This window comes from Macaca nemestrina, chromosome 18 (genome assembly GCF_043159975.1).
Source record: "Macaca nemestrina isolate mMacNem1 chromosome 18, mMacNem.hap1, whole genome shotgun sequence".
Lineage (NCBI taxonomy): Eukaryota > Metazoa > Chordata > Mammalia > Primates > Cercopithecidae > Macaca > Macaca nemestrina.
The window spans coordinates 67,319,655-67,345,257 of NC_092142.1; the positions used below are offsets into that span (position 1 = coordinate 67,319,655).

At 53.6% G+C, this 25,603-nt stretch overlaps 1 protein-coding gene across 3 annotated transcripts; it reads left to right on the plus strand.

The window, feature by feature from the left end:
- Positions 1 to 975: 975 nt before the first annotated feature.
- Positions 976 to 25,327, plus strand: LOC105491386 (phospholipase A2 group XV). 3 transcript variants are annotated; one of them, XM_071084815.1, is made up of 9 exons: positions 976 to 1,569; positions 2,754 to 2,857; positions 7,594 to 7,618; positions 7,940 to 8,122; positions 12,164 to 12,320; positions 17,657 to 17,775; positions 18,020 to 18,118; positions 18,503 to 18,727; positions 23,464 to 25,327. In XM_071084815.1, the coding sequence occupies exons 4-9, from the start codon at positions 7,996 to 7,998 to the stop codon at positions 23,973 to 23,975; spliced, it is 1,239 nt and encodes a 412-aa protein (XP_070940916.1). In that variant the 5' UTR covers positions 976 to 1,569; positions 2,754 to 2,857; positions 7,594 to 7,618; positions 7,940 to 7,995; the 3' UTR covers positions 23,976 to 25,327. The 3 variants fall into 3 exon arrangements, with proteins under 3 accessions (XP_070940916.1, XP_011756051.2, XP_070940917.1); XM_011757749.3 differs by lacking the exons at positions 976 to 1,569; positions 2,754 to 2,857 and having other exon boundaries at positions 6,685 to 8,122; XM_071084816.1 differs by lacking the exons at positions 976 to 1,569; positions 2,754 to 2,857 and having other exon boundaries at positions 7,042 to 8,122; positions 18,628 to 18,727; positions 23,464 to 23,704.
- Positions 25,328 to 25,603: the final 276 nt, after the last annotated feature.

Consider the following 25,603-nt stretch of genomic DNA (forward strand, 5'->3'; position numbering starts at 1 on the left):
GCTCTTCGGACCCCGCCTCCCGATAAGCCCGGAATGTCAAATATTTGTTCGCGGGGCGGGGCGCATCCGCGAGTAAGGCTCCTCCCCCTCCCGCCCCGTAGCGCGCCTGCGCCTGGCGGAGGCGGCCCTTCCTGCGGCCACGCCCTTCCAGACAATTTCCATGAACCTGTGTCCCTAACCCCCGCAGTCCTAAAGCTCCACAGAAGCACGTCGTTTCCTCCTCGGCCCCTGTCTGGGTTCCACTCCTACAGCACAGGGTCACAGCGTCCCCGCCCGGGGATCCGGGCGCTACTCGGTCTCCATTTCGTCCGTCCTGGCGACCTCATCTGTGCAGCCTCTAGGCCCTTTTTCCTCTTCAGTGTGGGTCTCGACACTCACTCTTCACGGAAGCCTCCTTCGCGAGGTGACTGCTCCGTTGTGGCGTCTCTGGCCGTCCTGAGCGCTTTCCCATGGATGACGCGCTTATGCGTGCCCAAGTTGCCGCTGGGTCGTGAACCTGAGGCGCGGGCTGGTAGCGCAGTGCGACTCCCCTAAACTACCCCGAGAGCCCATCCGGCCGGCCCCATAGCAAGACAACTCCTGTCGCTTGGATTCTTTATATTTTTTATTTTTTTTAATTTTTATTATTCTTTTCTTTAAGACGGAGTTTCGCTCTTGTTGCCCAGACAGGAGTGCAATGGCGCGACTGCAACCTCCACTTCCCAGGTTCAAGTGATTCTCCTGCCTCAGCCTCCCAAGTAGCTGGGATTACAGGCATGCACCACCACGCCTGTGCTTCTTTAGTAGAGACTGGGATTCACCATGTTGATCAGGCTGGATGGTCTCGAACTCCTGACCTCAAGTGATACACACACCTCGGCCTCCCAAAGTACTGGGATTACAGGCGTGAGCCCGGCATATTCTATTTATTTATTTATTTATTTATTTATTTATTTATTTATTTTTGAGACAGGGTCTCACTGTCGCCCAGGCTGGAGTGCAACAGCGCAATCTCTGATCACAGCAGCCGCAACATCCCCGGGGCCCAAGCGATCCGCCCACCTCAGCCTTCCAAGTTGCTGGGACCACAGGTGTGAGCCGCCACCACGCCCGGCTAATTTTTGTATTTTTTGCAGAGACGGGGTCTCGCCATGTTGACCAGGCTGGTCTCGAAATACGCCCACCTCGGCTTCCCGAAGGGCTAGAATTACAGGCGTGAGCCACCGCGGGCCCAGCTCCAACCCTTGGATTCTTCTTTAAAAACCAAATTCGTTTAAATACCGGGCCGGAGGGTGCGGTTCTGCTTTGCTGAGATCCCTTACTCATCTTCAGATGAGTCCTCCCAGATCACCCCATTATTACTAAACAACCCACACTGCTAACCCCAACCGTCCCTCATTGCTTCTTTCTGCCCCCCCCGACCCCCCCAACTTAACCAACTTATAACTTGTTTTTTAATCGTTTATTGTCTCCCTTCTCCATCATCCCATCCTCGAAGATAGAGGCTTACCCCCATTGCCTGTCACTGAATATTCCGAATGAACCGTTGTCTAAGGCTAGCTGCTTCTGCCATAGGGTATTTCAGCAATGGTAAGACACAGGCCTTCGCAGTAGGGTCTCATCTGTGTCCTTTCCTCCTCTCCAGTCCTGCCCCTTGTCTAGTTAACCCCAGTTCTTCCTCCAGAATTTTTTTTTTTTTTTTTTTTTTTTTTTTTTTTTTTTTTTTAGAGTCTGCTCCGTGCCCCAGGTTAGAGTGCAATGATCCCGGCTCACTGCAACCTCCGCCTCCCGGGTTGACGCGATTCTTCTGCCTCAGCCTTCCGAGTAGCTGGGACTACAGGCGCACGCCACCATGCTCGGTTAATTTTTATTTATTTATTTATTTATTTTTTGTTGTTGTTGTTGAGACGGAGTCTCGCTTTGTCACCCAGGCTGGAGTGCAGTGGCCGGATCTCAGCTCACTGCAAGCTCCGCCTCCCGGGTTTGCGCCATTCTCCTGCCTCAGCCTCCCGAGTAGCTGGGACTACAGGTGCCCGCCACCTCGCCCGGCTAGTTTTTTGTATTTTTTTTTAGTAGAGACGGGGTTTCACCGTGTTAGCCAGGATGGTCTCGATCTCCTAACCTCGTGATCCGCCCGTCTCGGCCTCCCAAAGTGCTGGGATTACAGGCTTGAGCCACCGCGCCCGGCCAATTTTTATATTTTTAATAAAGATGGGAGTTCCCCATATTGACCAGGCTGGTCTCGAACTCCTAACCTCGTGATCCGTCCGCCTCGGCCTCCCAAAGTGTTGGGATTACAGGCGTGAGCCACTGCTCCCGGCCTTCCTCCAGATTTTCTACCTTCCGCAGCAGGGGTCCCCTCTGTAGTTTTGAGATTTCTGTACTTCTCTGAAAATTGTCTCCCACCCCCACCCCACTCCTCGCTCCCCTGGGGTTCATGAATTAATGAATAGGAGATTGGTACGGCAGAGAGGTAGGCAAGGCCCCCATGGCCCAGGCTGCCCGAGGTCAGACGCCTTTCTCAAAACCGCGTGCCAGATATTTGGAAGAAAGGACTGTGTTCCGTGGGCCTCATACTCGCAAAATTTTACCCTCACCTTGGCTCTCAGACCTGCCTGGGTTGGACCCCTAAAGGCAGCCGGCGCTGTGGCTGCGGGGACATGAAAGCCCGGGCAGATACAGGGTGTAAGGCGGGAAGTGCGGCGGGTCTCGGGAACCTCCAGGGCGTCTAGGAGCGGTGCGAAAACACCCTCCCTCCTTCCCTTCCCCGCCAGGAAAGATCTCTCAGTGCAAGAGGATTCGACGCTGGGGAACACCGCAGAGATCCACACTTGCCTGCCCAGACCCGTCCCCTCTCTCAGCGACCCTCCTTGAGAGGGTGAGAGCATGGCATGTGGGGGCCACCCCACTAGGCAGCGCGTTGGGCCCCACCTGCTGAGTTGGGATCCCCGCACCTGTGCAGAGTGGCTGCAGAGCACACGCCAGAGGGCGCGCTGACTCCGTTGCTAGAAGCGGAGGGGGAGGGGCGTGCGCTCGAGGTCGAGCGAAGCACCAGGACAGTGGTGACAAAGGGGTCCCCTCGATGCCATCAGGCCAATACCCTCTGGCTTTATTTTTATTTTATTTTGAGACGGAGTTTTGCTCTTGTCTCCCAGGCTGGAGTGCAATGGCGCGATCTCGGCTCACTGCAACTTCCGCCTCCTGAGTTCAGGCCATTCTCCTACCTCAGTCTCCTGAGTAGCTGGGATTACAAGCGCCCGCCACTACGCCCGGCTAATTTTTGTATTTTTAGTAGAGACGGGGTTTCACCATGTTAGCCAGGCTGATTTCAAACTCCTGACCTCAGGTGATCTGCCCACCTCCACCTCCCAAAGTGCTGGGATTATAGGCGTGAGCCACTGCGCCTGGCCTATTTTATTTTGCTTTATTTTATTTTATTTTTTTGAGACAGAGTCTTGCTGTGTCAACCAGGCTGGAGTGCAGTGGCAGGATCTTGGCTCACTGCAACCTCCGCCTCCCGGGTTCAAGCGATTCTCCTGCCTCAGCCTCCTGAGTAGCTGAGATTACAGGCGTGCACCACCACGCCTGGCTAATTTTTTGTATTTTTAGTAGAGACAGGGTTTCGCTACGTTGCGCAGGCTAGTCTTAAACTTCTGAACTCAGGCAATCTGCCCGCCTCAGCCTCCCAAAGTGCTAGGATTACAGGTGTGAGCCACCGTACCCAGCCTTTTATTTTATATTATTTTATTGAAACGGAGTTTCCCTCTGTCGCCCAGACTGGAGTGCAGCGGCATGATCTCTGTTCTGGGCTCTTTGCCTCCAGGGTTCTGTTGTGGCTGGATCAGTGTTAGGCCTCTCCTGGCTGCAGGGAGACTGGCTGCAGAGGAATGGGGACCTGCTGAGCCATGAGCTTTAGGGAGATTCCACCGGCCTCTAAATGGACTCAGCTTTGGCCACCAAATGAGCCTGGAAGCCCTGGTCTTAGTTTGGTTGCCTCAAGCCCAGGATCCACCTAGTTCTGGTACAGGAGCTTGGAGCTTAGGACAGCGAGAGGGAGTGCAAAGGGCCCAGTAGCAGGAGGGGTGAAGGGTGTTGGCTGTGTGCTCACCCAAGGAAGATACCACAACTGGACTGGCTCCTTAGTCTCCGGATTTATTCTGTTGAAAAGAGTCAAACTCTGTAAAATATTTGGACACTTTTTTTTTTAGATGGAGTCTTGCTCTGCCTCCCAGGCTGGAGTGCAGTGATGTGATATTGGCTCATTGCAACCTCCGCCTCCCAGGTTCAAGTGAGTCTCCTGCCTCAGCCTCCTGAGTAGCTGGGACTACAGGTGCCCGCCACCATGGCCAGCTAATTTTTCTATTTTTGTAGAGATGGGTTTCGCCATGTTGGCCGCCAGGCTAGTTTCAAACTCCTGACCTCAGACGATCAGACCTTTAAAAGTTGCTAGACTCTTAATCTTTTCAGGATTGGGAGGGCCTGGAAGAAAAAGAACTAGCTATGTTAATATAATTTCTTTTTTTTTTTTTTTTTGAGACGGAGTCTCACTCTGTCGCCTAGGCTGGAGTGCAGTTGTAGCAGGACCAGCGGCAGACAAAACTCCTCAGACACCTAGTTAAAGAAGGAAGGGGTTTATTTGGCCGGGGGCATCGGCAAGACTTCTGTCTCAAGAGCCGAGTTCCCCGAGTGAGCAATTCCTGTCCCTTTTAAGGGCTCACAACTCTAAGGGGGTGCAAGTGAGAGGGTCGTGATTGATTGAGCAAGCAGGGGGTACGTGACTGGGGGCTGCATGCACTGGTAATTAGATCGGAACAAAACAAGATAGGGATTTTCACAGTGCATTCCTATACAATGTCTGTCATCTACAGATAACAGAACCAATTAGGTCAGGGGTCGATCTTTAACCACCAGGCCCAGGGTACGGCGCCGGGCTGTCTGCCTGTGGATTTCATTTCTGCCTTTTAGTTTTTACTTCTTCTTTCTTTGGAGGCAGAAATTGGGCATAAGATGATATGAGGGGTAATCTCCTCCCTTACAGTGGCGCCATCTCGCCTCACTGCAAGCTCCGCCCCCCAGGTTCACGCCATTCTCCTGCCTCAGCCTCCCAAGTAGCTGGGACTACAGGTGCCCGCCACCACGCCCGGCTAATTTTTTGTATTTTTATTAGAGATGGGGTTTCACGGTGTTAGCCAGGATGGTTTCAATCTCCTGACCTTGTGATCCACCCGCCTCCCAAAGTGCTGGGATTATAGGCGTGAGTCACCGTGCCAGGCCAATAGAGATTCTTTACAGATGCAAATTTTCCTCCACAAAGGACAGTTGTGCAGGGCCATTTCAAAGTTTGGCAAAGAAACATTGTTTTGGAATATTTTGACTTTCTTGTCACCTAATGTTATGCCAGAGTCAGATTGGAAAGTCCCGATATATAGGATTAAATAAAACCCATCCAATGAGAATTTATGGTTTGTAGGGCAAACCATACAATTTGAGATAGTAATTTGAGCAAGATTTCAAAAAAAATCAGGGCCGGGCCTGGTGGCTCACATCTGTAATCCCAGCACTTTGGGAGACCTAGGTGGGCGGATCACCTGAGTTCAGGAGTTCAAGACCAGCCTGGCCAACATGGCGAAACCCTGTCTCTACTAAAAAATACAAAAATTAGCTGGGCGTGGTGGCGGGTGCCTGTAATCCCAGCTACTCTGGAGGCTGAGGCAGGAGAATCGCTTGAATCCGGGAGGCAGAGGTTGCAGTGAGCTGGGATCGCACCACTGCACTCCAGCCTGGGTGACAGAGCAAGACTCTGTCTCTAAAAAAAAAAACAGTGTCAGCCTGGCATGTGGAGAACGACCCACAGGAACGAGGGTGTGCATTGGGACATCAGTGATGAGGCTGTTGTGGGAATAGGGTAGTGTGGTTTGGGAAGGGTAGAGCTGGCTAGCCCTTATGACCACCTGAGTTGTGGTTCTGAGAAGCATGGAGGCATCCAGAGCTCAGGATGATGCCAAGTCTGCAGCCTGGGGGATCAGGTGGATGGCAGACTTATTGTGAAAAGGGAGGACCTCACCTTCTGATTCTTCTCCACAGTGCCAGCATGGGTCATTGCTGACTAGGCCTTGCCATCCTGCCCCTAATGGCTGTGGTTCCTAACACATGCAGGGCCTGTGGGGGTGAAGCACCAGGGAACCCCTCTTGAGGACAGGGCTACGCTTCCAGGGGCCCATGACATGGGACCCTGGATGCTGCTGGGCTGGCAAGACATTTAGACTGTGGCCAGAGTCCAAGGTGGCCCAGCACCTCTTGATCTTTCCCTTCCTCCACTTAACCTTTGACTGGACTCCTGCCTGTGCCTAGGCCTGCAGAAGAGTCTCTATGGTCTCCCACGCTGGGATTTCACCAGATGGGTCTTCACCGATCTTCTGTCGGGTGAAGGTGGGGGAGGAAGGGGCTTTGGGAATCCTGAGCCAGGGCCTTAGGGGGAGATGGCTGGACCTTAAGAGAGGATGGGGCTGGGCACAGTGGCACACACCTGTAATCTCAGCACTTTGGGAGGGTGAAGCAGGTGGATTACTTAAGGCCAAGAGTTCAAGACTGGCCTGGGCAACATAGTGAGACCCCCAACTCTACAAAAAATAAAAAAACTAGCTGAGTGGGGGTGTACACCTGTAGTCTCAGCTACTCAGGAGGCTGAGGTGGGAAGATCGCTTGAGCCTGAGAAGTCAAGGATGCAATGAGCCATGATTGCGCCACTGTACTTCAGCTTGGGTGACAGACAGACCCTGTCTCAAAATAAAATAAAATAAAATAAAGAATGAAAAAAGAAAGAGGGAGGGTAGTGGTAGCCCAGTCACCAACATGTTTCATTATAAGAACTCGAGAAGGGCAGGGCAAGATCGTGGCTTCATAGCCAGGTCAGCTGCTTACCAAGAAGAAGGAAGGAAGTGGCAGGACAAATTTATTGGGACCAGATGGGATGACCAGGGCACAGCTGCCCCTTCGAAGGGGTGTGTGTGTGGAGGATCAAGACCTCTATTTCCCAAATACTCTCGTCTCTCTATCCCACAGTGACCTATGGTGCCGGCTGTCAGGTCTTTGTCCACTCTGTTTGCCCCTGCTTCCTGGCGCAGGGAGTCTGTGTCCTCTCCGGTTCCCCAGGTTTGCGTGAGTGGAGAGGGATCACGAGCTCCCGATGCCTCTCCTGCTCTACAGGCGAACTTGCAGATGGCCCATGGCGCAGGATCGAGGCTGAAGCCCACTCCCAACCCCGCGCCCGAACTACCCGGACTAGCGGGGTGACGCTGCACTCTGCGCCCCTAAAACGAACAGATTAACCCCACTCTTGGGAACTGAACATGCTGACCTGGCCTCTCCCGGTTCCCTCCGCATCTGTAACCCCGGGGCAGAGTTACGGGGGCTGACTGGCCGAACCCAGGTGCCCTCGGGGCAGGGTGTGTTAAGAATTGGTGTGCGGGTTGCACAAAGGTCCTGGTCAGCTCCTGGTCACCTGAGGCCCAAGAACTGTCAGGCACTCACTTCCCCTCTTCTTGCTTTAACCGGGGTCGCTCAGCAGCAGCGAGCGCTGCACCCCTTATCCTCTCTCTGTCTTGTCCGTTCCAGATCCTCCAGGTCAGGGCGTCGCCAGGTGAGGGCTGCGCAGCGCGGATTTCGGGTACTCAGGGCTGGGCGGGGTACACAGCAGCGGCGAGGTGGGTCCCCGGGTGGGCGACTGAGAGCCCGGAGCCAGGCGGTAAGTACCTCGATCTATCGATGCGCTCGGCGTGCAGCGTGGTCCGGGGAGCAGGGGGTTGGGCAAGCGCAGGGCGGTGAGCCCTGACTGGGAGGGACGTATATGGCGGCGAGTCCCTATTGGCAGGCCGTTTGCGGGAGGAGGGCTCTGATTGGCCGGGAGGATGCGGGGGATGCGGGCGGCGGGGTTAAGTGCGTCGCCACCGCCCCCGCCTAGGCGAGAGCCCAGAGAGCTGAACCTGCAGCCTGGACCTGCAGCGACCGTCGTACACCATGGGCCTCCACCTCCGCCCCTACCGTGTGGGGCTGCTCCCGGATGGCCTCCTGTTCCTCTTGCTGCTGCTAATGCTGCTCGCAGACCCAGCGCTCCCGGCCGGACGTCACCCCCCAGTGGTGCTGGGTGAGGCATGGGTCTTGTGGTGGGTCAGTCGGTCGGGCGGGACGGGCCGCGGGCGGGGCTACCTTCCCGGTCTGCATCTGTTCCAGTCACGAAATGGGGGAGCGTATTGGTGTCTGTCTTGTCACTTAGGTGATCTAGATCTGCCGGCGCACCTCCCGCCATGCTGGGCCGGGTGTGGTCAGCTCCCCATCTCCTGCCCTGGTAGAAAATGGGGGTGAGTGGGTGAGTTACCATCTGGTTATTCATAGTTCCACTTGTCTGCATCATTCCCAAGCCTTGCCTCCCCTTACCCCATTTTTTAGCTGGAAAGACAGGTGCTTCAGCCCCACTCCTGAGGGATGGTGGGGGTGTGTAGAGTGGCTCCTGAGTTGACCTCTGCATCGACTTGGGCCTGGCTAGGAGGCTGTCACCCTCGACCCTTCCAATGCCACATATACCAGAAGTCATTACTGAAGGGAACCTCCTTAGGGAAAGGATTGCTCTCCTAGCTGGCCACCAACTCCCACAACTTATCAGATGTGTAGCATTTTCTGAGGGAAAAGGCCTAAGGGAAACTGAAGACGCTGAAGTCGGAGGAAAGGGTTGGGGCAATGGCCATGAACCTGTGTCAGGCAACATGCTTGTATTCTTACCCTGACACACATGCTTGGACTAGACTATGTCGAGGCTGAGTGACCTCCCCTGCCCACGCCGCTCCTTGATCACAACCCTGGCAATTCTACAGCGGCCACAGTATTTCCTTGTGGGGATGGGCAGGGATGAGACCTCTGTCTAGGGGTCTTGGGTGCCTCATTCAGGCTGTCACTCCCATCCACAGCTGGCGTGTCCGTGGCCAGCCAGGATTCCTGAAAGCAGAGGCATCCGAGGCATGAGTTACAAGTGGAGTCTAGTGCAGCGTGATCTCCGTGCTCTTTCTGCTGAGAGTACTTTAAATGGGTACAATGCAAATCACAGAAGGGTAGAGTTGGCAGGCAGCGTGGTGCCAGGCAGGCCCCACCAGGAGTTCCCAGCCAGGAAATGCTCCAGGGGGATTCTAGGCCCAGGTTCACCATGGGATTTGGGCAGACTTGGCCCTGCCTCCCCAAAGCTTGCAGGATAGCAATAACAATGATCCCCAGAGAGGAAGCTTGTGTGGGGCAGGCACAGAGAATCCACCAACCCAGCAGATGGGTGGGTGTCAAGTAAGGCTTCCTGGAGTATATAGCTGGAGCTAAGGCCAGGAGAGAGTACTGGGCAGGGGGAGAGAGGTGAGCATCTCAGGCTGCCTGGGATCGAGTCAGGGGAGCAGTGGACTGCACAGGCCTTGTGACTGTTTGGGTCATCTGGACTTTATCTTGAGGGCCTCAGGGAGTCTTGGGTGGGCCTGCAGATTTCTGAGTCTGAGGGGCATGGCATTGGGAAACACGTGGTCTGTGGCTGGCACACAGCCATTTTGCCTGGATTAATGCTAACCACACTCACCAATTCAGTCAGTCTGTTTATTCTAGGTCACAGCAGAAGAGCCTCAGACCCCACCCAGAATCACAGAGAAGCAGGAGTCCTAACCTGCCCAGCTTCTCAGGGAGGGAAGCTGCTGGCCTTAGCCCTGGGAGACATCGTGGTGGGCAGTTGGACAAGCAGCTCCTGGGCACAGAGCAGGGATCTGACCTTGACTGTCAGAGGACCAGAATCCTCTAGGGGTGGGTCCTGAAATGGTGGTGGAGGAAAGAGAGGCCGGAGAGATGTGATACAGAAGACCCTGGGCAAGGGGAAGGAAATGGCAAGGCCATTTCCACCTCTTGCAGCCTCAGTCTCCTCATCTGTTAAGTGGAATAGTAAGGCTGTCCCCTCCCAGTGTTACTTGAGGTGAAAGGCATGCAGATGGCTCTTGTCCTAGTTCCAGGCACAGAGGGGCTCAGGAAGTGGCCACTGCTATTTTTAGAGGCCACACAGCCTGACCAGGGCAAGGAGCATCTGAGCAAAGCAGATCTGGTGACTTCCTCTTTTAGCCATTTCCCGTTTGGTAGAGACAGTGACCAGGGTCTTCGCCCTGCCCTGCCCAGTCCACAGGCGTGTCATCCAGAGGCTATCGTGTTGGGGACTCCCCACCTCTGCACCCATACCATGAGGGGAGGTGAAGGCAGGTGCCACCCCTGCCTCTCATGGCACCCTGAAGACACTGGGATGGTGCCCAGGGAGGGCGTGCCCTATGCAGGACTGGATTTACAGTCAGTGCCCAGTGAATGTCCAGGAGAGCCCAGTGCTGGTTTTCACTAGATGATTGTGGACCCTAAACGGGGATGTGTTTGGGAAGTGGTGAGAGCATGGCATGTGGGGGGCAGGTGAGGCCTGAAAGGTCACTGGGAGTAACGAAACTGTGAAGGGCTTTGAAGCAGTGGGGAGGGATTTGGGTGTCACCAGGGCCCCAGAGTTCTGAGTAGACTGAACGGGCTGGCTGGGATGGAGAGAAGTCACGCGAGGGCCTGGACTGTGGTGATAATGGTGCTGGTTCAGGATGGCTGTTTCCAACATGGGCTCCCAGCCATGCCAGGGCCCTCCAGATGATCTGTTCTCTGGCACCTTACTGGACTCTGGCCTTTAGTAAGGCCTGGGCCCTTGGTAGGCTGGCGGGTGCCAGTGTAAGCTTCTCTCAGCTATGTTTCTGTTCATTTCCCTCCCAGAAGCCTATCCTGGATACTTTGGTTGAATTTTAGCCAAGTGGCCAAGAGCCCTGTTCTGTTTCCTTCTTCCTCTCTCACGGTGAACAGGACCCTGTCTTCCCTGTAGCCTGGGATAGCTATGGGTGGAAGACTTTGGGTTCAAGCCCCCAGTGTATATATCTTCTTTTTTTTTTTTTTTGAGACCGGGTCTTGCTCTGTCGCCCAGGCTGGAGTGCAATGGCACGAGCTCACTGCAACCTCTCCTCTTGGGTTCAAGCAATTCTCCTGTCTCAGTCTCAGCCTCCCAAGTAGCTGGGATTACAGGCATGTGCTACCATGCCAAGGTGATTTTTTGTATTTTTAGTAGAGATGGGCTTTTACCATGTTGGCCAGGCTGGTCTTTTTTTTTTTTTTTTTTTTTTTTTTTAGAGACGGGGTCTCATTCTGTTGCCAGGCTGGAGTGCAGTGGTGATCTTGGCTCACTGTAACCTCCGACTCCCAGGTTCAAGCGATTCTCCTGCCTCAGCCTCCTGAGTAGCTGGCATTACAGGTGCGCGCCACCACACCCGGCTAATTTTTGTATTTTTAGTAGAGACGGGGTTTCACCGTGTTAGCCAGGATGGTCTCTATCTCCTGACCTCGTGATCCACCCACCTCGGCCTCCCAAAGTGCTGGGATTACAGGCGTGAGCTACTGTGCCCGGCCTGCCAGGCTGGTCTTGAACTCCTGACCACAAATGATCCACTCACCTCCTCACCTCCCAAAGTGCTGGGATTACAGGCATGAGCCACCATACCCCACCTCAAGGGTATATATCTAATGATAGGGCCTTGGCCAAACTTTGGAGGTTCTGGAATGCAAAGGGGTCTCCAAGCCCCTCCTCCCAGACACAGCTCCCATCTGGGTCCATTAACCATAGAAACTATGTGTAAAGGTGTGTCTGTGTTTGCTGGGGGTGATTCAGACCAAAATCTCATTTAACAGATATGGAAACAGAGGCCTAGCATGGGGAGTGACTTTACCTTAAACCCCTTTCCAATAATCTGAATGGCCCAGGAGGATGTTCCAGTGAATATCTAGGAGACTTACTTTATCTGGAGTTGGAGACAGTGTTAGGGCCCTTCCCCAAACATGTCAGGCCTCTCCCAAGCCCCCCACAGGCATCTCTGCACTACACAGCAGTAGCAGCTTTTCTGCACAAAAATGGTTCCCTGGCCTTTGAGTCAAGGTCCCTGCTCTGAATTTCCTGCCACTGGCACTGTGCTTTAATTTGAGGTGTGGAACTGCACAGGTCTGCCATAGTATCTGTGGCTCTTCAGGGGGTCTGCTGCAGACATCAAAGTTCTTGGGAGTCTTGAACCTGCCGGGGCGAGGGCTCACACATGTCCTGTGCCCCCTGCAGTCCCTGGTGATTTGGGGAACCAGCTGGAAGCCAAACTGGATAAGCCGACAGTGGTGCACTACCTCTGCTCCAAGAAGACCGAAAGCTACTTCACAATCTGGCTGAACCTGGAACTGCTGCTGCCTGTCATCATTGACTGCTGGATTGACAATATCAGGTGGGGGCTGGGGCACACAGCGGGGGTGCTGCTTACCAACAGGCCTGAGAGGCCTCCGGAGCCTGTTTCTTCTATCCTCATCTCGAGGTCACTGACCTCTCTCCTTCCCCAGGTCCTTGGTCTGGTCTGGTTGGCACCACCTCTGCACTCCCAGGCAGAACTAACTTTCCCTTCCAGCTACCCTTGTTCTTCTACTCTCCAGCCCTGGCCTCTCAGGCCTACACACAATTTTTTTTTTCTTTTATTTTGGGACGGAGTCTCGCTGTGTCACTCAGGCTGGCGCCTTCTTGGCTCACTGCAACCTCCACCTCCCAGGTTCAAGCAACTCTTGTGCCTCAGCCTCCCAAGTAGCTGGGACTATAGGCGCCCACCACCATGCCTGGCTAATTTTTTTGTATTTTTAGTAGAGATGGGGTTTCACCATGTTGGCCATGCTGGTCTCGAACTCCTGAGCTCAAGTGGTCTGCCCACCTTGGCCTCCCAAAGTGCTGGGATTACAGGCATGAGCCACTGCGCCTGCCTACACAAAATTTCTGTGCCCCAGCTGCTATTCAGAGCCTCGGCATGGCCCCCACCCCTTTCCTTGTCTGTGACTTGGCCTCCCCTATGTCTCCAGCTGCTTGTTCTTCTTGGGACACGCCATGTCTTTGCACCCGCTGTTCTTTTGGCCTGGAATCTATTTCTATACCCTTTGCCTGATAAATGTGCTTCCATTCACCCTTTAAAACATGACCCTAGGCCAGGCACTGTGGCTCTCCTATAATCCCATCACTTTGGGAGGCTGAGGCAAGCAGATCACCTGAGCTCACGAGTTGAAGACCAGCCTGGGCAACATGGTAAAACCCCATCTCTTCCAAAATTACAAAAAGATTAGCTGGGCATGCACCTGTAGTCCCAGCTACTTAGGGGGCTGAGGCAGGAGAATTGCTTGAGCCAGAGAGGCAGAGGTTGCAGTGAGCAGAGATCACACTACTGTACTCCAGCCTGGGCGGCAGAGCAAGACCCTGTCTCAAAACAACAACAACAACAACAAATCAACCTGACCCTGGTGCCTTTGTGATGGCTCCCTTTTGACTCCCCAGAGAGGTTCGCCTCTCCTCCCCCCAGGCCCCGTGCTTGTTTCCTCTAAATGTCATCACGTGCCCAAATTTGTCTCCAGGCATATTTCCCCAAATTACACAGGCACTACACATTTTATATACTTACTTTCGTTTAGTCTTACAGCAACCCCATTTTGAAATAGGTGGTGGTTTTTTTGTTTTTTTGTTTTTTCACCAGCGTTACTTGCCAACAGGTGGTTTTTAAACCTGCTTTACAGCTGGGAAATCTGGAAGCTCAACGAGGTTACAGTGATTACCTGTGCTCACTCAGCTAATAAGTGGTAGAATCAGAATTCAAACCCAGAATGTGTGGCTCTGAGCTGAGGTTCCCTCCCAGTCTGAGCTCCGTGAAGGGAGGGAGTCTCTGTTTTATCTTTATAGCAGTAGAACCAGAAACACAGTTGGTGCGCCATACATGTTTGAGCTGAATGGAGTCTCCCAAATTAAAAAGTTTTCCCAGTCGGGTGCGGTGGCTCATGCCTGTAATCCCAGCACTTTGGGAGGCTGAGGTGGGCAGATCATGAGGTCAGGAGTTCGAGACCAACCTGGCCAACACAGTGAAACCCTGTCTCTACTAAAAATACAAAAATTAAGACTGGGCGTAGTGGTTCACACCTGTAATCCCAGCTACTCAAGAGGCTGAGGCAGAATCGCTTGAACCTGGGAGGTGAAGGTTGCAGTGAACTGAGATTGTGCCATTACACTCCAGCCCAGGGGACAGTACAAGACTCTGTCTCAAAAAAAAAAAATAAGAAAATACAAAAATACAAAAATTAGCTGGGCGTGGTGGTACACACCTGTAATCCCAGCTACTCGGGAGGCTGAGACAGGAGAATCACTTGAACTTGGGAGGCAGAGGTTGCAGTGAGCAGAGATCTGCACTCTAGCCTGGGTGACAGAATGAGACTGTCTCAAAAAAAAAAAAAGTTTTTCCCAGAGACTTTCTAGCTGCTCCTCCAGGCGCCCTGGCCTGCCGGCTGTTTGTGATGCCCGTTTTGTTGACTCCTTCCTCCTCTGTGTGTTGTGTGACTGGGGTTATTTCTGGGCTGTTGATGTGCATTTCTATTTTTATACTGGGGACACGGCTTCAGGTGTTGCCAGTTGAGTGCCAGCTGATACCAAGAGGGGCCTGTCTGCCTTCACTGCTTCTCTGACCTGTTTAGATTTTCACCCAGACAGAACTGCTTTGGCTTTCCAGAACAGTTTTCTGCATTTTGCTGTTTGATAATTTTTTATTTTTAGTAGCAACAAGCTACTTTGCTGTGTGGCCATTGGGATAATCTACAAATTCCTCTGGAGAGCATGGGCCTCTAGGACCTGTTATCTGGGTCAGTTGTGGGGATCCTGTCAGCTTTCTGTGGCTGATATCTAAGGGGACAAGTGGGACTCAGAACCACCAGAAACTCCAGGTTCCTGTGTTTTTGGGGGCACATTTACCTCTTCAGTGTGAGGTGAGGCCAGAGCAAGGTTCCCGGCCTAGCACAAAGGCATAAGGCTTTTCTTTTTTTTTTTTTTTTTTTGAGGCGGAGTCTCGCTCTGTCGCCCAGGCTGGAGTGCAGTGGCCGGATCTCGGCTCACTGCAAGCTCCGCCTCCCGGGTTCCCGCCATTCTCCTGCCTCAGCCTCCCGAGTAGCTGGGACTACAGGCGCTGCCACCACGCCCGGCTAATTTTTTTGTATTTTTAGTGGAGACGGGGTTTCATTGTGTTAGCCAGGATGGTCTCGATCTCCTGACCTCGTGATCCGCCCGTCTCGGCCTCCCAAAGTGCTGGGATTACAGGCTTGAGCCACCGCGCCCGGCCAGGCATAAGGCTTTTCTTCTGGTATAAGGTGTCCGTCTGCCCCTCACCCTGTTCCCATCATTTATTCAGGCCTTGACAACCCTCTTCCCACAGGATATGGTGCCATAGCCGTGTACTTAGGCCTGAGGCGGGGTCTGTCCTGTCTGGTTCTGTTTGGCACTGCAGCTACAGAAACTATGAGATAATGTGTGTGGTGTTAGAAGTTGCTGAGTCTGCGGTAATTTATTGCACAGTTCCAGAAAACTAATAGGCCGGGTGCAGTGGCTCATGCCTGTAATCCTAGTGCTTTGGGAGGCTGAGGCAGGAGGATCACTTGAGCCCAGGAGTTTGAGACCAGCATGAGCAGCATAGTGTGGCCCTATCCCTACAAAATAAATAAACAAATAAATAAATAAATAAGCCAGGCACGGTGGTGCCTGCCTAGCTATTCAGGAGGATGAGGTAAGAGGATCACTTGAGCCCAGGAGGTTATGGCTACAGTGAGCTATGATGCCCTCACTGCACTGCAGCCTGGACAGAGTGAGACCCTGTCTCAAAAAAGAAGAAGAAAGAAAACTAAGAAAGGGCTGTTAGGGATCTCAAGTCAGTAGCTGGTGGTCCATGTCCTATGTCATGGCGCTTAGGAATTTGCTGGGCAAGCCCTGGGCCTTGTGGTTGCAGTCTGACAGGTGATACAGCCCTGGGGTGCCAGGGGGTCATAGGAGCGTGGTTCATTCCCTTCCTCCATGGAGGATGTGTTTGGAGGTTGACTGGCTGCTGTGTCCAATGCCCAGAGGAAGTGGGACCCAATTATACCTACCTGGGGCCACACAAGGCCTTCCTCCTGTCTCTCCCCACCAGCTCCCATCATTTCTCTGGGCCTTGCCCCTTCTGTCTGCCTACCCACCCACATAGCAGCCCTGAAGCATGGTGCCTTTCTAGGTTTTTTTTTTGTTTTTTTTTTTGAGATGGAGTTTCGCTCTTACTGCCCAGGCTGGAGTGCAGTGGCACGATCTCGGCTCACTGCACCTCTGCCTCCCAGGCTCAAGCAATTCCCCTGCCTCAGCCTCCCGAGTAACTGGGATGACAGGTTCATGTCACCATACCTGGTTAATTTTTGTGTTTTTAATAGAGATGGGGTTTCACCATGTTGGCCAGGCTGGTCTCGAACTCCTGACCTCAAGTGATCTACCTGCCTCGGCCTCCCAAAATGCCGAGATTATAGGCGTGAGCCACTGCATCTGGCCTAGTGGTTTTTTTGTTTTTGTTTTTGTTTTTATGAGATAGGGTCTTACTTTCCTGCCCAGACTGGTGTGTAGTGGCATGATCATGGCTCACTACAGCCTCAATATCCCAGGTGCAAGTCATCCTCCTGCCTCAGCCTTCCAAGTAGCTGGGACCACAGGCCTGCACCACCATGCCTGGATAATTTTTTATTTTTAGTAGCAACAAGGCCTCACTATATTGCCCAGGCTGGCCTTGAACTCCTGGCCTCAAGCATTCCTCCCACCTTGGCCTTGCAAAGCGTTGGAACTACAGGTGTCAGCCACTGCACCCGGCCCTTGTCTGGTTCTGTTGTGTACTGCATTCACCATCTCCTTTGCCTGGGATATGTTGGGTGGCAGGAGCTGGATGCAAGGAGATGGAGCGATGGGAAGCTGAAAGAGGGTGGACTGCATCTTGGGGTCCAGTGTGACGTTCACAGCAGAACCAGGACTGCTGCCTCCTTCTCCCAACCAGGTCCAAGACCCTCATTCTAGGGTAGGGTCACGGGGGAGAGGGGAATGTTGCTTTGACAGGGGTCCTGGGGTCAGTGTTTGGAGTAAGTATGTGTTGGTGAGGTTCTTGTTTGAATGTAATTACTCTGATCTGTGCTTTTTTTTTTTTTTTTTTTTGAGACGGAGTCTTGCTCTGTCGCCCAGGCTCGAGTGCAATGGCGTGATCTTGGCTCACTGCAACCTCTGCCTCCTGGGTTCAAGCGATTCTCCTGCCTCAGCCTCCTAAGCAGCTGGGATTACAGTAGCCTGCCACCACACCTGGCTAATTTTGTATCTTTAGTAGAGACGGGGTTTCGCCATGTTGGTCAGGCTGGTCTCAAACTCCTGACCTCAGGTGACCTGCCAGCCTCAGCCTCCCAAAGTGCTGGGATTAACAGACCTGAGCCACTGCATCCGGACAATTTTTGTATGTTTAGTAGAGACGGGGTTTCACCACATTGGCCAGGCTGGTTTCAAACTCCTGACCTCAGGTGATCTGCCCGCCTCAGCCTCCCAAAGTGCTGGGATTATAGGACATCTGTGCTTTATCAACCTGCTTTGTTACTTTTTGGTCTCTCCTATCCATCTGACTAAACCTGGGCATGGGAAGGGAGTATGACTCAGGACATGATGCACTGTTGGGACACACCAAGCTCCGTGTCCCCTCTGGGTCACTGGCTCGATATCCTCTCACAACAGGCTGGTTTACAACAAAACATCCAGGGCCACCCAGTTTCCTGATGGTGTGGATGTACGTGTCCCTGGCTTTGGGAAGACCTTCTCACTGGAGTTCCTGGACCCCAGCAAAAGCAGCGTGGGTATGTAGCCCTCACTCAAGGCCTCCGGGAGCTGGGATGGGGGTTCTGCTGGATTCGAGCTGGAGCTGGAGGAACTCTGCTGGTTTGTACAGACAGCCTGTAAGCTGTCTCTGATCAGCGTTGGCACAGAGCCCTGTAGCATTCTTCCAGGGACCTGCCGACTCTCACAGTCTCCATGCTGGGCATAGTGTAGGTGGCCGGCACTAGCTATATCTTTTCTTATCCTCTGTATTTCTGTCTACAGGTTCCTATTTCCACACCATGGTGGAGAGCCTTGTGGGCTGGGGCTACACACGGGGTGAGGATGTCCGAGGGGCTCCCTATGACTGGCGCCGAGCCCCAAGTAAGCAGGCACTCTCGTTCCCTCCCTGAAGTCTCGGGAGGTAGGGGCGAGGTGATCATGGGCACCACAGGTCTTGGGCTCTCCCCTTGTCCTTGGCTGTCCCCTGTCCCTGGGCCTCTGGCATCCAGTCTAGTGGTCACAGCCACCACCCTTGGTCAGTCTTATCCTGTCCTCCATTTCCCACCCTGGGACCTCGGGGCCTCTGAGCCCTGGGGAGAAATATAAGGCTTCCTCCCTTCATGGAAGGCAGGGGGACCCAGATCACTCCGTTTGAATGTGAGCACCCTCCCCTCCCCTCTCATCTTGTGTCTGGCCTGAGAAAAGCTCAGTGGTTCGGGCTCCAGGACCCTTCCCGCCTGACCCCTGCCTGGCTCTGGCCTGCAGATGAAAACGGGCCTTACTTCCTGGCCCTCCGCGAGATGATCGAGGAGATGTACCAGCTGTATGGGGGCCCCGTGGTGCTGGTTGCCCACAGTATGGGCAACATGTACACGCTCTACTTTCTGCAGCGGCAGCCGCAGGCCTGGAAGGACAAGTATATCCGGGCCTTCGTGTCACTGGGTGCGCCCTGGGGGGGCGTGGCCAAGACCCTGCGCGTCCTGGCTTCAGGTAAGACCCTGCCTGGCCCAGTATGGGGGGCTGTTGCCAGGAATTCTGCCCTCTCTTCCCTTCCAAAGTGTCCTCCTAGGCCAGCATGCCTCATGCCTGTCCCACGGTGTGTGGGGTCTATGCAAATCTACCCTTAAAAGTCCAAGGAAGAAAGAGGCTGACAAATCTAGTTTCTCAGAGAAAAACATTTAATAGGGACATACGAGTAGAAGCCACATCTGTGTCTCAGGTGGTGGCTAGACAAGATGGTGGATCCCCACACTATTAGCCCCCAGACCCAGAGCTTATATTCTATAGGGAAAGGGCGACTCTGATGCGATGTGTTGAACATTGAAGGATGATAACACAGAGGCTGTGTGAGATTTATGGTAAATATATGCACAAGGAACAGTAGATAAAGTGGAAATCTCAGTGGCCTTCCTGGATCTGGGGTTAATCAGAAGCCAACACGGTGGATTAGTATCCAAGATGGAGTTGCTTTGGTCTCCACAATGACTCTTCTCTTGGGTCAGCCCTCTTTTTTTTTTTTGAGACAGAGTCTGTCTCTGTCACCCAGGCTGGAGTACAGTGGCGTAATCTCGGCTCACTGCAACCTCTGCCTCCTGGGTTCAAGCTATTCTCCTGCCTCAGCCTCCCGAGTAGCTGGGATTACAGGTGCCCACCACGACACCTGGCTAAATTTTGTATTTTAGTAGAGACAGGGTTTCATCACGTTGACCAGGCTGGGCTTGAATTCCTGACCTCAGGTGATCCGCCCGCCTCGGCCTCCTGAAGTGCTGGGATTACAAGTGTGAGCCGCCGTGCCCGGCCAGCACTCTTTTTCCTTCAGAGTGGCGTTCTTTTTTTCTTCTTTTTTTCTTTTTTTTTTTTTTCTGAGACGGAGTCTCGCTCTGTCGTCCAGGCTGGAGTGCAGTGGCCAGATCTCAGCTCACTGCAAGCTCCGCCTCCCGGGTTTATGCCATTCTCCTGCCTCAGCCTCCTGAGTAGCTGGGACTACAGGCGCCCGCCACCTCGCCTGGCTAGTTTTTTGTATTTTTTAGTAGCGACGGGGTTTCACCATGTTAGCCAGGATGGTCTCGATCTCCTGACCTCGTGATTCGCCCGTCTCGGCCTCCCAAAGTGCTGGGATTACAGGCTTGAGCCACCGCGCCCGGCCACTTCTTTTTTTCTTTTCTTTTTTCTTTTTTTTTTTGGTACAGGGTCTCACCCAGGCTGAAGTACAGGCTGATAGTACAGCTATTTCAGCTCACTGCAACCTCCACCTCCTGGGTTCAAGCGGTCCTCTGGCCTCAGCCTTCTGAATAGCTGGGACCACAGGCATGCACCACATCTGGATAATTTTTGTACTTTTTTATAAAGACAAGGTTTTACCGTGTTGCCCAGGCTGGTCTTGAATTCCTGAGCTCGAGGAATCTGCCCACCTCAGCCTCCCAAAGTGCTGGGATTACAGGCATGAACCACTGTGCCCAGCCCCATTCTTTTTCAAATATCTTTTTTTTTTTTTCCAGAAGAGAATCTTCTGGGGGACTAGGTATGAAAAAAGAGAGAGAGAAAGAGAGAGAAAATCTAATACTACTCCTAATTTCACCTATCTAGCCGATAGGCCTTGTAATCTGTATAGGTTTCTTAAAGCATGTATACAGAGTAGCATAACTGTTGGTCACGCAAGTACTCATTTGTACATACACACAACACACACACAAAACACACATATATACACACAGTGCTCAGGCGTGGTTGGCCAGAGTGCTCAGGTGTGGTTAAACCTTGTCCCTCCCTCTTTTTTTTTTTTTTTAATTTTATTTTATTTTATTATTTATTTTATTTTTATTTTTATTTTTTTTGAGACGGAGTCTCGCTCTGTCGCCCAGGCTGGAGTGCAGTGGCCGGATCTACGCTCACTGCAAGCTCCGCCTCCCGGGTTCACGCCATTCTCCTGCCTCAGCCTCCCGAGTAGCTGGGACTACAGGCGCCCGCCACCTCGCCCTGCTAGTTTTTTATATTTTTTAGTAGAGACGGAGTTTCACCGTGTTAGCCAGGATGGTCTCGATCTCCTGACCTCGTGATCCGCCCGTCTCGGCCTCCCAAAGTGCTGGGATTACAGGCTTGAGCCACCGCGCCCGGCTTTTTTTTTTTTTTTTTTTTTTTTTTGAGACAAGGTCCTGCTTTGTTGCCCAGGCTGGAGTACAGTGGCATGATCTCGGTTCACTGCAACCTCTGTCTTTTGGGTTCAAGCAGTTCTCCTGCCTCAGCCTCCCAAGTAGCTGGGATCACAGGTGCTCACCACCACACCCAGCTAATTTTTGTATTTTAAGTAGATATGGGGTTTTGCTATGTTGGCCAGGCTAGTCTCAAACTCCTGACCTCAGGTGATCCACTCGCCTTGGCCTCCCAAAGTGCTGGGATTACAGGCGTGAGCCTCTGTGCCCGGCTGTCCCTCCTTCTTACCCCCATCCTTGCTTCTTCATCCCCACCTTCACCCCAGAGGAGGAAGGCTAGAGCATTTTATTTTATTTTATTTTATTTTTTTGAGGCAGGGTCTTTCTCACTCTGCCACTCAGGCTAGAGTGCAGTAGCGTGATCTTGGTTCATGCAACCCCCATTTTCCAGGTAAAGTGATTCTCCTGCCTCAGCCTCCCGGGGAGCTGGGACTACAGGCGTGTACCACCACACCTGGCTAATTTTTGTATTTTTAGTAGAGACCGGGTTTTGCTATGTTCGCTAGGCTGGTCTCCAACTCCTGACCTCAAGTCAGGAGGATCTGCCTGCCTCAGCCTCCCAAAGTGCTGGGATTACAAGCATGAACCACCACAGCCAGCCAGATTTTTTTTGTATTTTTAGTAGAGATGGGGTTTCACCATTTTGGTCAGGCTGGTCTTGAACTCCTGACCTCAAATGATCTGCCCACCTTGGCCTCCCAAAGTTCTGGGATTACAAGGATGAGCCCCTGCACCTGGCCTCTAGACTACAGTTTTTAATTTATGAGTTCACCTCCATCTGTGGGCGGCAAGGAGCCTCTGTAGGCAACACAGGGAGGAAGCAGGTGCAGATCTGGCTGCACCTGCTTGCCTGGCAGTTGGGAAAGCCACCCCTTTTCTGGTTCCTCCCCCATCTTTTCATGACTGTTGCAGCTCACCAGCTGCAGCTAGAGAGTTTCCTCCCTCTGCTAGGACTTGAGGGAGGCTTATGGACCCTCGCTTTGGGAGCTATGAGCCAGGGCTGTGCCAAGCATCTCATGAGCTCAAGTCCCTGCCATTGCTTGACCTGCTTGGTCTACTGGCATTGTGATTGGGTCAGGCCCAGTGACTCTGAATTGGCTGGAAGACACTCAGCTTTAGTGAGGACTCATTAGAGCCACTCCTTTTGTCTAGCCTGGGCCTCAGGGACGGATGTGGGCATACCCTGAGTTTAGACAGGTAACCCTGGCCCCTTTCAGAGTTTCTCTGTGAGTCCCCTTAGAGCTTTGCTTCAAAGGCTGGGAAGCTGTTCTGTCCCGCCTTGGCAGTCCAGGACTGGGGTGGGGGGTGCAGGGAGGTGTCCGTGCACCCCTCGGGGCTTTCCTTGCCTTAGGGGTCCCCCAGCCAGGCCACAGCAGGCAGAGCTGAGGCCCTACAGTCAGTCCGAGAGGCTTCCCTGCTTTCAGATACAGGGTGGGGTGATGGGCGACCATGGATCCTGAACAGTCCAGAGGCCCCTGTTTCCAAGTTGCAGCTTTTACTTCCCGGAGGCCTCCCTGGCTGCCGGGTGTTTGTGTTGTTCCCATTCCTGTGTACAGGGGCTCCGCCTCCATCTGCAGCCTCCCCTCCTGCCCTGTCTCCAGCATGCCTGGCTGCCCAGGTCAGCGCACAGGCAAGTGGGCGGAATGAGGCCACTGCTGGCTGAACACTGGTCTGAGCTTAGGAAAAGAAAAACTGGTACACAGTTCAGTGTCATAAAAGGGAAAGCAGAACATGTCATCTCTGGGCTGCCAACCTGCTGACTCACTAGACTAGGTCAGTGCCCACAGACTGATCAGCACTCGGAGGATGGCAGAGTTTACAGACAAGGAAGCATCATAAATCACACTGTGGGTATGTGCCGCCTCACTCCCTGGTGAGGAAAGCAAAAGAAACAAAACATCTTGGATGTGTGGTTCCCAGATGTAGCAAAAATAAAGAGAAACAGAGCCAAGGCAAGCAGCCTGGGCAACATAGCAAGACCCCATCTGTATAAAAAGTGGAAACATTTTTAGCTGGGCATGGTGGGACGTGAGTGTAGTTCCAGCTACTCAGAAGGCTGACACAGGAGGATCACTTGAACCCAGGAGGTGGAGGTTGCAGTGAGCCAAGATGGCACCACTGCACTCCCGCCTGGGTGACAGAATAATATCCTACCTCAAAAAAAAAAAAAAAAGGTAAAATTTGCCAGGCATGAGGCATGGTGGCGCATACCTGTAGTCCCAGCTACTCGGAAGACTGAGGCGGGAGGATTGGTTGAGCCTGAGAGGTTGAGGCTGCCGTGAGCCGTTATCATGCCACTATACTCCAGCCTGGGCAACAGAGTGAGACCCTGTCTCAAAAAGAAAATAAAAAAAAAAAAGCCAAGGCAGGGAAGGGAGTCACAGTGATTACAATGATGATAAGAGGGTAGAGATGCGGGACTGTGGACTGGGCCCCTGGCAGGGGCCTGGTGGTGAACATGCTGCCCAACCAGCTGGCATTCCTAAGCACAGACTGACCAGAGCCTTCTCCCTGCAGGAGACAACAACCGGATCCCAGTCATCGGGCCCCTGAAGATCCGGGAGCAGCAGCGGTCAGCTGTCTCCACCAGCTGGCTGCTGCCCTATAGCTACACGTGGTCACCTGAGAAGGTGTTTGTGCAGACGCCCACGACCAACTACACACTGCGGGACTACCGCAGGTTCTTCCAGGACATCGGCTTTGAAGACGGCTGGCTCATGCGGCAGGACACAGAAGGGCTGGTGGAAGCCACGATGCCACCTGGCGTGCAGCTGCACTGCCTCTATGGCACTGGTGTCCCCACACCAGACTCGTTCTACTATGAGAGCTTCCCTGACCGTGACCCTAAAATCTGCTTTGGTGACGGCGATGGTACTGTGAACTTGAAGAGTGCCCTGCAGTGCCAGGCCTGGCAGAGCCTCCAGGAGCACCAAGTGTTGCTACAGGAGCTGCCAGGCAGCGAGCACATCGAGATGCTGGCCAACGCCACCACCCTGGCCTATCTGAAACGTGTGCTCCTTGGGCCCTGACTCCTGTGCCAGGCAGGGCTGGATGGCTCAGCTGTGGACCTGCTCTTGGCCTCTGGTGCTGTCATGGCCCATGAGTTTCACAGAGTTTGTGACTGACTATTCAAGGCCCCGAGTCTTGGACTGTGAAGCATCTGCCGTGGGGAAGTGCTGTTTGTTATCCTTTCTCTGTGGCAGTGAAGAAGGAAGAAATGAGAGTCTGGACTCAGGGACACTGGATGGCAAGAATGCTGCTGATGGTGGAATTGCTGTGACCTCAGGACTGGCTCCACAGGGTGGGCTGGCTGGGCCCTGGTCCCAATCCCTACCTGGGGCCGTGTGTCCCCCTACTCCTATGGGCTTTTCATACTTGCCTACTGGGCCCTGGCCCCACTGCCTTCCTATGAGGGATGTTACTGTGCTGTGGTCCTGTACCCAGAGGTCCCAGGGATGGGCTCCTGGCCCCTTGGGTGACCCTTCCCACACACCAGCCACAGGTAGGCCTGCCACTGGCCATGGGTAGCTAGAGCTGCTGGCTTCCCTGTGGCTTAGCTGGTGGCCAGCCTCACTGGCTTCCTGGCTGAGCCCAGTAGCTCCTGCAGGCAGGGGCAGTTTGTTGCATTCTTCATGGTTCCCAGGCCCTGGGACATTTCACTCTACTCCTACCTCCCTTACCGCCAGGAGCAGTCAAGCTCTGGATTGGGCAGCAGATGTGCCCCCAGTCCTGAAGGCTGTGTCCCAGGAGCTCTGATTTCCTCAGATGTGCTGTTGGCCCCAGGACTGAAGCTGCCTCCCTTCACCCTGGGACTGTGGTTCCAAGGATGAGAGCAGGCGTTGGAGCCACGGCCTTCTAGGGACCTGTGGAGAAAGGGAATCCAAGGAAGCAGCCAAGGCTGCTCGCAGCTTCCCTGAGCTGTACCTCTTGCTAACCCCACCACCACACTGCCACCCTGCCCTAGGGTCTCACTAGTACCCAAGTGGGTCAGCGCGGGGCTGAGGACGGGGCTGAATGGGACCCTGAGAGAGCCAGGGGTCCCCTGAGGCCCCCCTAGGGGCTTTCTGTCTGCCCCAGGGTGCTCCATGGGTCTCCCTGTGGTAGCAGGCATGGAGAGTCAGAGCTGCCTTCATGGCAGTAGGCTTTAAGTGGGTGACTGGCCACAGGCTGAGAAAAGGGTGCAGCCTCTAGGTGGGGTTCCCAAAGCTGCCTTCAGGCTGGACTGAGCTGCTCTCCCACAGGATTTCTGTGCAGCTGGATTTTCTCTGTTGCATACATGCCTGGCATCTGTCTCCCTTTGTTCCTGACTGGTGGGCCCCGCATGGGGCTCTGAGCAGGCTGAATCTGGATTCTGGCAATAAAAGTACTCTGGATGCTGTAAGGTGCCCTGGCCTACGCTCTGCTCTGAGCATGAGGGGAGGGAGGTGTTGGAGGTACAAGGTGGCTGGAGAGGCAGGAAATCAGGGGCTGGGCCTTTACAGGAGCCTTGACAGGTTCTGTCAGCATCAAAGCATGGTTCCTGTGCCCTTCTGTGGACTTCATCCGCCTGCCCTCTCTCCTGGAATCCAGTTCCCCTCCTGGGACTAAGAACCAGAACCTGAAACATTCCTGTGGAAATGGGGTCCTGTCCTCCCCCTGCTTCTGCCTGGTCAGCAGG